The 10312-nt window shown below is 58.9% G+C and overlaps 1 protein-coding gene across 1 annotated transcript in view; it reads left to right on the forward strand.

Annotated features, from left to right (window-relative positions):
* The window catches only part of ZNF775 (zinc finger protein 775), a 25844-nt gene that overhangs the window by 6005 nt on the left and 9527 nt on the right, over positions 1-10312 (forward strand). Inside the window, exons 2-5 of the mRNA XM_015412958.1 lie at positions 1610-1769; positions 2972-3073; positions 3901-5366; positions 9945-10284. Coding sequence (XP_015268444.1) covers positions 1610-1769; positions 2972-3073; positions 3901-5366; positions 9945-10284 — 2068 coding nt within the window. The remainder of the gene's footprint in view (positions 1-1609; positions 1770-2971; positions 3074-3900; positions 5367-9944; positions 10285-10312) is intronic.

Genomic DNA, 10312 nt, shown 5'->3' on the forward strand with positions numbered 1-10312 from the left:
GGGGGGGGGGACACCCTTGCAGCAAGCAAGGCGCCCCGGCCGAGGACGGCACCCTTCCGCTGGCCTGCTGGAGAGATGGCCGGACGGGGCCTCGTTCAGGTAGGCCCTGGGATGGACCCCCTGCCTGGGACGGGTGGGCTTTGGACTGATCAACCAAGCGGCACTCTGCAGAATTAGAACAGATTAGAGGACCAAATGCAATGGTAGAGGAACGTGCCCCCCACCCCCACCCCGTGCATAGATCTGCTTTGTGGGAACAGTCCTCTGTACCTCCCAGACCTTAGAGGCTGCTGGTGCTGCTGCTGCTGCAGCTGCTGAATCTTGAACAGGTGAGCAGGAAAGTGGCCGGCACCTTCGGAAGGCTCAGGCGCTGGCCTGCACTCCTTTCGGGGGGGCGAGGAAGAGGGTGGGCCGGCCGTGGCCCCTGCAACGCCTGAGGGGAAGCGGAGAGGCTGCGCCCCTGTTCTCCGTCCCCGGCTGTGGGCTGGTGCGCTGCCAGACCAGGTGTGTGGGCAACTTGTGCTATTTGGAGGATGTGGGGTGTGTGTGTGTCAGGGCCAATGTTCCCTCTAAGCTACGGAGCCCTGTGAGCAAAAATTCTACTGTGTGAGCTCCTGGCATTAAAGTTGTGAGCGAGGGATTGGGCTGCTGCATAAATCAGTTTGCTCCGAAGCCCTCGTTCCTGAGCGAAGAAGACAAAAATGTGTGAGCCGGAGGCTAAGAAACTGTGAGCTGGCTCACGCTCACTCAGCTTAGAGGGAACACTGGTCAGGACAGCCTTTGGCTCCTCCGCTCAGGAGCTGAAATTGCAGGGCCACCCTTGCGCATCTGCTTGAAACGAGGCCCCCTTTGGGACCCGTTGCCAGAACCCTCGCCCTTCGCCTCCCTTCGGTGTAAGGCGGGCCTTGGTTGCAGCCAACGTGGAGCAGCAGCTGGGCCAGAACTTTGCAGCCCTGCCGCCTGCGATCGGGCCACGATGGAGCTGGGGAAAGAGGGCGGGAGGGGCACGGGGCTTGCTTTGCATGACCCGCTTCCCTTTGGGTCCAGAGAGGGTCCTCGGGGCAACCAGGCCGGCTTCTTCAGAGACAGCAATGGGAGAAAGGAAGCGCGCATGACGAGGGGCCTGCAGATACCAAAGAAACGACAAGAAATTGCCAAACTGTCGTTCGTTGGTCATCCTGCGGAGCCTCTTTTGGTTTGGTGTGGTGGTGAAGTGCACATGGACTCTAATCTGGGAGGACCGGGTCTGATTCCCCACTCCTCCTCCACTTGCAGCTGCTGGATGACCTTGGGCAAGCCACAGTTCTGTCAGAGCTGTTCTCTCAAGGACAGTTCTGAAAAGGGTGTCTGTTGTGAGGAGGCGAAGGAGACTGTAAGCCGCTCTGAGACTCAGAATGAAGGGCGGGGTACAAATCCAATCTCTTCCTTGACTGGATTCGAATGCAGCGTCACCTCAGAGGCAGACAAGATTTTAGGGCTCTGAGCTTTTGAGAGGTGGCGCTCCCTCCGTCTCATGCACTGACTTTCCAAAGCTTGCACACCCAGCCGGCTGCCCCCCAGAAGGGTGTCGCCCAGGGGCCTCGGCAGGTGTGGCTCCGTCCTTGGGCAGGGGAGTCCTTCAGCAGGGCTGTGCTCGTTGCAGGTGCCCGTGGCCTTTGAGGACGTGGCGGTCTACTTTTCGCCAGAGGAGTGGGCAGAGCTAGCGGAATGGCAGAAGGAGCTCTACCAAGACGTCATGGTGGAGAATTACGAGCTTGTCTCCTCGCTGGGTAAAGTTGAGCGTGGCTTCTCGTTCCCTTCTGGGGGGGTCTGGTGCTGGACTCGCAGCCATCCCCTCTGGGAATCAGGGGGCTTCTTTAACACCAGTGCAGGCGTCATGTCATGGGTCAGGGGGCCCCCGCCCTGCGGGAGGGACAGTTAGAAACTGCAGGAAAGGAAGAGGAGCCCAAAGAGACGCTTCAGGCCCCTGCCAGCCCCCAGGCCACATTCCGGGGGGAGAGCCCTCCCTCCTCTCTTCCCAAAGGACGGCCCAGCAGCCTGGCCTAGTGAGGGGTTGACTCCCCTGTGCCCCACCAGTGCCAGTCCACAAGGCCAGCTGCGGGTGATCTCAGGACAGTCAGCCCCAGGCAGCCCCTTCAGCCGGATTGCTCAGCGTGCCACGAAAACAGCAGGGGATCCAAGAGTCGATTCCCACCCCATCATCGGCCTCCTCACAGGGGATCTCAGGGGGCCCTCGGGCTGGTTCTGAGCTCAGTGAGATGCCAGTTGGACCCGTCATCCAGCAGGGCACCAGCAACGCTCCCTCTAAGCTGTGGAGTCCTGTGAGCAGAACCTCTACTTGGTGAGCGACTGGCATTAAAGTTCTGAGCGAGCGATTTGGCTAGGGCATCAATCAGTTTGCTCTGGAGCCCTCCTTCTAAAACCGAAATGCGTAAGCCAGAGGCTGAAAAACTGTGAGCCACCTCACACTAACCCAGCTTAGAGGGAACACTGCTTGTGAGCCAAAATTCCACTTTGTGAGCTCCTGGCATTAAAAGATGTGAGTGAGCGATTTGGCTGGGGCATCAGTCAGTTTGCTCTGGAGCCATCCCTTCCTGAGCCAAGACAGGAACGTGTAAGCCAGAGGCTGAAAAACTGTGAGCTAGCTCACACTAACCCAGCTTAGGGGAAGCACTGCTTGTGAGCCAAAATTCCACTTTGTGAGCTACTGGCATTAAAGTTGTGAGCGAGCGATTTGGCTGCTGCATCAATCAGTTTGCTCTGGAGCCCCATCCTTCCTGAGCTAAGACAAAAATGTGTGAGCCGGAGGCTAAAAAACTGTGAGCTAGCGCACACTGACTCAGCTTAGAGGGAACCCTGAGCACCAGTGCGGTGGGGGGGTGCCCCACAGTCAAGCCAGGACACCCAGGAAGGGCTGTCCCATAGATGCTGACCCCAATGCTTCTTGGGCCTTTTGCCCGTCTCCCTGCAGAATGCCTGCTCTCCATTCCTGAACTCCTGTCCCGACTGGCTCCAGGAGGGGCCCCGTGTGAAGCAGACCCCCCACTCCCCGCAGGGAACGGCGACTCTCCAGGTAAGGGCTTGGGATACCGCACTTTGTCCGGGGCTGCAGGCTGTGTGTGTGAACCGCTTTGCACTTTCTCCTCCTTTTGCCTTCCTTGAAGAGGGCCGACATGCAAGGGGGTGGGTGCAGCTCATATAGTCAACATCAAAGAATAACAAGGAAGCTGAAATAATGCAAAAAGCGCTTATAATCTTACAAAATTACAGGAATTCATAGAATCAAAGCATATCGTTCGATCTCTGTGAAATTCCAATTCCGGATGGACGAAATTCTCCGGAGTTAAACTTCCGTTTTGTAAGAAGAACTTCTTCCAGACATCCAAATCTCAGCAGTTGTTTGAAGGGTAGGACATATTCTTGCAAGATTGAGTCTTTCCAAATAACGGGCAAACAAGGGTTGATACTGAACTGGTTCGCCCGTTATTTGGAAAGACTCAGTCTTGCAAGAATATGTCCTACCCTTCAGGAAGTTGATGAATGGTAATGGATCTAACCATGGAATGAGTAGAGACAACTGCTGAGAATCTGATGTTTGGAAGAAGTTCTTCTTACGAAACGGAAGTTTAACTCCGGAGAATTTCGTCCATCTGGAATTGGGATTTCACAAAACAGATCGAACGATATGCTTTGTTTCCTTGAAGAGGGCGGCTGGAAGTCTCCGAGGGAGGGCCTCTGCCCCTCGGCTGGTCCCGGGCAGGCCCTAGTAGGTTATGGGAAGGGGAAGAGGGGCAGGGAGGAGCCAGCCGGAGCTCTGCTTGCCTTGCCATGACCCACCGCTGGCCTGGCCAGGCACCTGCCTGAACCCAAGCCCTTGACGCTGCCCTTGTCTCCTTGCAGCCGACGGAGCAGCCCGGAGTCCGGATCAGGAAGGAAGGGGGTGCCCCCCACTTCACCCACCCAGGCTAAGCTCTGAGCCGCTGCAGGGGACCCTTCCTCGACACCCCAGGACTGCGGGGAAGAGGCCCAAGAGGGCCCGGTCCCAGGGCAGGCAGAGGCCGGCCAGGGCACGACCAACCACCAGGGACGCGGAGAAAACAGCGCAGAGGAGCTGGAGGAGGGAGAAGCCCTATAGCTGCCCCCGGTGCCAGCGGAGCTTCCTGGGCCGCCTTGCCTTGACCGCCCACCGGCGCCTGCACCTCCGGAAGTGGGCCCGGCAGCGCCCGCAGAGCGGGGGCCAGTCTTCTGCCACCTCGGATACAGCCGTGCCTCCGGAGGGGCCCCCGGGCACCAGCGCCAACCCCAGCCCCGTCAGCCAGGGAGAGGGGAGCCTGCCCTTCTGGCCCGAGATGGCGCTGCACCAGCAGGCCCCCGCCGCCCACGGCTTCAACCCCTGGTCCTTCGGCTACGGGCCTCCGCCCTTGCCGGGCCCCCAGGCTCTGGGGCTGCACGGCAGCGGAGAGTTCATTTGCGACCAGTGTGGCTGGAGCTTCCACGGCTGGGAGGAGCTGGTCACCCACCAGTTGGTCCACATGGCGGCCGAAGGGATCGCGGGCTCCGTGCCCAAAGCCGGAGCCCTGTCCCAGATGGCGAGCGACCGGCCGTACGCCTGCACCCAGTGCGGGAAGAGCTTCCGGCACAAGCCCAACCTCCTGGCCCACCGGCAAGTCCACACGGGCGAACGGCGCTACCCGTGCCAGGAGTGCGGCAAGTCCTTTGGCAGCAAGGCCTACCTGGCCTCCCACCAGCACATCCACACCGGGGAGAAGCCGTACGTCTGCGGGCAGTGCGGCAAGAGCTTCCGCCACAAGCCCAACCTCCTTTCGCACCAGAAGATCCACACCCGGGACCCTCTTCCCCCCAGCCACCCACTGGATGCCTTCAATGGGGAGAACTTCCAGTCCCCGCGCCCCGCGGCAGACTCCCTCCGGATGGAGGTGTTCCAACCCCACCGACCCCCGCAGGACACCCACGCCCCCTGCTTCCCAAGCGATCCTCCTCAGCTGCAGATCTCTTTGCCTCCGCCTCAGCCTCTGCTTGCGGCCGACCGGCCCTTCATCTGCCCAGTCTGTGCCAAGCCATTCCGCTGCAAGCCCTACTTGGTGGCCCACATCCGCATCCACACGGGGGAGAAGCCCTACGCCTGCAGCCGCTGTCCCAAGCGCTTTTCCCAGAAGTCCAACCTGGTTTCCCACGAGCGCCTCCACACGGGCGAGAAGCCATACGCCTGCCCGCTGTGCCCCCGGGTCTTTAGCCAGGGCTCCAACATGCGTGCTCATCAGCGCAGCCACCGGAATATCAGCGCTAGCGAAGCAGACGGCTGCCTTCGCCAGGGCTACCCGTCCTGCCAGACGCAGCAGCCTGACTAGAGGCTTCAAAGGCGGCCCGTCGCCTGGTCCACAAAGCACGGCCTTTGTGCCTCCCACGGCCCCAGCGCCTTCCAGACCCCACGTTTCCCTGGAGGGCTGGATGTGCCCAGCTAGAGAGGCACAGAACTCCTCCTCTGAGAAATTCTGGAAAACCCTATTAAAATTCTCCTTCCAAATTCTAGCTGGTGTCCTGCCTGAGCAGAAGCCCTTCCCCCTGCTAGCCTGCAGCTGAAGGGCCACCGGTAGGTCTTGTGTCTCTCCCAGGTAGGCCTAAATCCTTGTCTGTGAGGAGCAGCCTTGGCACTCGCGGGGCTGAAAAAGCACTCTGCACAGGTTCAGATATCTGGTTCTCCATGGTTATTACTTCGCTTCTTCCAATCATGGCAGTACAAAATCAATTCTGAGGATTAATCTTGGCCCCGGGGATGAAAGCACATTCAGGCTAGGAAAAGCAGAATGCCAATGAGCTGGTGGGAAAAGAGCCAAGAACCAACTGGGGCTCTGGCCAGTGTTCCCTCTAAGCTGTGGAGTCTTGCGAGCAAAAATTCTACTTTGTGAGCTGCTGGCATTAAAGTTGTGAGCGAGCCATTTGGCTGCTGCATAAATTAGTGTGCTCTGGAGCCATCCATCCTGAGCTGAGACACAAATGTGTGAGCCTGAGGCTAAAAAACTGTGAGCTAGCTCACACTAACTGAGCTTAGAGGGAACACTGGCTCTGGCACTGAAAAAAACTAGCCCTTTGCTGCTCTTTGTGAGGCAATTACTGAAAATAGGGAGAGGTTAGGCAGGTGCTGGGGGGGCAGGGTTGGAGAGAGAAGGGCTCAGTTTAAGACTCAGTTCGGTAGATTTTTAAAATAACGAACGAGCCAATGCTTTCTGACCTTTTTTCCCAATGGAACAATTCTATGCATAAGCAAGCTTTTGCAAACTGCACCGTTCGTGTCTCTAATCCTTGTCCATGGGGAGACAATTCCGAGGACAGGCCAGCAGCCCTGGCATGAGGAGTCCTGCGCGGTGACCCCCTGTCCTTCCTTCACTCCTTCAGACCCCATGATCCCGCTCCCCACCCCCCACTTGACATGCTTCTGCAGCTGCACCAATGCATCCACATGGCTGGTTGGCCCAGTTCCTAACAAGGGCAGAATTTGGACTTGGGAAACTCCGAATGCAAAGAAGCATCGCTTGTTTCCAGATCCACCGTTGTTTCCAGATGCACCGGTTTGACGACAAGCAGGCTCCTGTTTTTTTTAACTTAAACTTGGTCTGATCCCTGTTGTATACACTTTAAAGAAATAAAGTAGTAAATGGCAGTTTGGAAAAGCTGGGCCGTTTGCAGCATTGTGGATTTCGCCTCCTTAAGGGCGCAGGGGTTCTTGGACGAAGGGTGAGGCTTAGGCACGGCACCAGGGGCAGGGGGCTTAGAACAGCAGTGGGTGGGGTGGGTGGGGAAGGGGGGGAGGCTCAGTGGGCCTGGGAACCAGGACTCGTTTGGGTGGGAAACACAGAACTATCGAGCCAAGGCTCATCTAGCCCAACCCCCGCACAGGGCAGGAAATTCACCACCAGCCCCAATGACCTCTGCTCTGTGCCCAGAAAAAAAGGCAAAAACCCTCCAGGATCCCTGGGCCAATCTGGCCTGGAGGAAAAAGATTCCCTCCTGACCCCAAAGTGGCCGCCGATACTACCTTGGACATGCGAGAAGGGGCCACCAGAGCTGAGCACTGGAGCAGGGTGCATTCTTCCCAGCACGCGCGAAAGCTCTCTCTCTGTAGCTCACCAAGGACTTCCTGATGCATTATCAAAACATCAGAAGAGCCCTGCTGGGTCAGACCAGAGAGGGTCCCTCTAGTCCAGCATCCCGTCTCACACAGGGGCCAGCCAGTCCCTCTGGAGGGCCAACAACAGGGCAGAGAGGCCGAGGCCTTCCCCTGAGAAGAACCTCAGAAGAAGCCTGCTGGGTCAGACCAGGGAGGGTCCCTCTAGTCCAGCCGCCCGTCTCACACAGGGGCCAGCCAGTCCCTCTGGAGGGCCAACAACAGGGCAGAGAGGCCGAGGCCTTCCCCTGACAAGAACCTCAGAAGAGGCCTGCTGGATCAGACCACCAGCCTATCTACTCCAGCCTCCTGTCCCACACGGTATCCAGCCAATTCCTCTGGAGGGCCAGCAACAGGGCAGAGAGGCCAAGACCTTCCCCTGAGAAGAACTTCAGAAGAGCCCTGCTGGGTCAGACCAGTGAGGGTCCCTCTAGCCCAGCCGCCTGTCTCACACAGGGGCCAGCCAGTCCCTCCGGAGGGCCAGCAACAGGGCAGAGAGGCCGAGGCCTTCCCCTGATGTTGCCTTCTGGGCCTGGCACTAGGCTTCAGAGGTTGACTGCCTCTGAATGTGGAGGTTCCTTTTAGTCACTGTGTCTAACAGCCACTGAGAGACCTCTCCTCCATGAATCGAATCCCCTTTGAAACCGGTCTATTCCTGTGGCCATCACTACATCCTCTGGCAGCAAATCCCACAGTTCCCACAGCAGTGGCTGGCTGGGTGTGCGAAGGGGTGAGGCGGGTCTTGGCTACAGCGGCCCTGGATGTTCTTGACTGCAGGCGAGCTTCGGTCTGGGGCGGGTCCAGCCAGCAGCTGCCGGGAGTTGCAATGGAGTAGAGCGGCACCCCGGGGCAAGTTCCTTCTGGGGAAACCTGCACTGTCCTTGCTCAGCATCACAGAACACGAGAACACCGACCTTGAGCTCATTCACCCGCTCCACAAGATGGACCCCCCCTGGGCTGAACAGGGACACAGGGCAGGACTCGAAGCCGTGGTTTTAAATTACATGCAGGAAGGGATCGGCTGGATATTAGGGAAAACTTTCTCTGGGTCAGAGTGGTTCGAAGGTGGAATCGGCTGCCTCGGGAGGTGGTGGGCCCCCCTTCACTGGCAGCTTTCAAGATGAGGCTGGACGAATATTTCTCAGAGATGCTTTCGGCTGGTCCTGCACTGGGGCAGGGGTTGGACTCTATGATTCCATGATTCTATAACTCTGCCCGTGTCCAGGGCTGCCCACTCCCCGCCCACTTATGGAAGTGCTGAAAAAGAGCAGTTTCTGTCAGAGCTCATGGAAGTGCTGCTTAGCTTCTGAGACCTGACGAGACCGGCCTAGCCTGGTCCATCTGGGTCAAGGCAAGAGATGGACAGAGGTGGTCTGCCCCAGTCTGTTTCTGTGTGGCACCGCTGGACTCCCTCGGTGGTCTCCTATCTCCTTGGTCTCTCGAGGGCTCTGGCACAGGCAAACATCTCAGCCTTTCAGTGCCCCGAGGCGGAGTGACCAAGGCAGCTCTGGAGCGGGGCCATGGCTCAGCAGTACAACGTCTGGTTGGCAGGCAGAAGGTCCCTGGTTCCATCCCCGGCAGCATCTCCAGTTCAAAGTGCCAGGCGGGAGGCGAGGAGAAAGACCTTCCTCTGCTGCAGACCCTGGAGAGCCACTGCCAGCCTGAGTAGACGAGACCGCCTTTGATGGACTGAAGGTCTGATTCAGCATATGGCAGATGTTAAGAGAGAGAGAGAGAGAGAGAGAGAGAGAGGAGAGATTGGATTTCTACCCCATGTCCCTTCACTACCCGAAGGAGTCCCAGAGTGGCTCACAATCTCCTTTCCCTTCCCCTCCCCACAACAGACACCCTCTGAGGTAGGGGGAGCCGAGAGAGCAATGGCCCTTCACTACCCGAAGGAGTCCCAGAGGGGCTTACAAACTCCTCTCCCTTTTCCTCCCCACAACAGACAGACGCCCTGTGAGGCGGGTGGGGCTGAGAGAGCTCTTGACAGAAAGGGCGCTTTTTCAAGGACAGCTCTTATCAGAACTACGGCTTGCCCAAGGTCACCCAGCCAGGTGCAAGTGGAGGAGTGGGGAATCAAACCCGGTTCTCCCAGATTAGAGTCCGTGCACCTTAACCACCATGCCAGACTGGCTCATGCAGTGTCTTACGCTGCTTGGGAGGGGTCATATGGTTCAGTCCCCGGTGGCAGCATCTCCTGTTAAAAAGGGCCAGGGGTGGAAGGGGTGGGGCAAGACCTTCCTCTGCCACAGGCCCTAGAGAGCTGCTGCCAGCCTGAGCAGACGAGACTGGCTTTGAGGGACGGAGGGTCTGGGCCAGTGTTCCCTCTAAGCGGAGTCAATGGGAGCCAGCTCACCGTTTTTTAGCCTCCTCCGGCTCACACACTTTTGCCTTCGCTCAGGAAGGACGGGCTCCAGAGTAAAGTAATTTATGCAGTAGCCTAATCGCTCGCTCACAACTTTCGTGCCAGGGGTTCACAAAATATGAGTTTTTGCTCACCAGACTCCGCAGCTTAGAGGGAGCATTGATCTGGTCCAGGGTTCCCTCTAAGCTGAGTTAGTGTGAGCTAGCTCACAGTTCTTTAGCCTCCAGCTCACACATTTTTGCCGTGGCTCCAGGGCAACCTAACTGATGCAGAAGCCAAACCGCTCGCTCACAGCTTTAGTAGAATTTTCGCTCACAAGACTCCGCAGCTTAAAGGGAGCGTCCGTCTGGCCCCGTCGAAGGCTGCTGCCTCCTGTGCTCACGTACGCGGCAGGAAGGCAGCTTTGCCAAGCCCTCCGGGGAGCCTACCTGCGAGGCCTTCCCCGCGTCGAAGCATTCCGCGCGCAGCCCAAACGCTCGCCGCGCCGTCGGAAGGGCCGGCCGGAGAGGGCGCCGCGCCTCCGCCGCCCTGGGAGCGGAAGGGTTAACGAGGAGGCCGCGGCGCACTGGCGGCCTCCCGATTGGCCCGCTCCGCCTCCAGCCCCACCCGCGCAGCCGGGCCCCGCGGCCAATCGGGAGCGGCCCCACGGCGGCCGCGGGGCCCTGCCTGCCCCGGCCCCCCTGGGGCCAGACTGGCAGGCGCCGCGGCCAATGGCGGAGGCCGACCCGCCAAGGTGAGGCCGCCTTCCCTTCCCCCAGCTG

The sequence above is a fragment of the Gekko japonicus genome, unplaced genomic scaffold, assembly GCF_001447785.1.
Source record: "Gekko japonicus isolate JY-2015 unplaced genomic scaffold, Gekko_japonicus_V1.1 scaffold2050, whole genome shotgun sequence".
In the NCBI taxonomy this organism is placed as follows: domain Eukaryota; kingdom Metazoa; phylum Chordata; class Lepidosauria; order Squamata; family Gekkonidae; genus Gekko; species Gekko japonicus.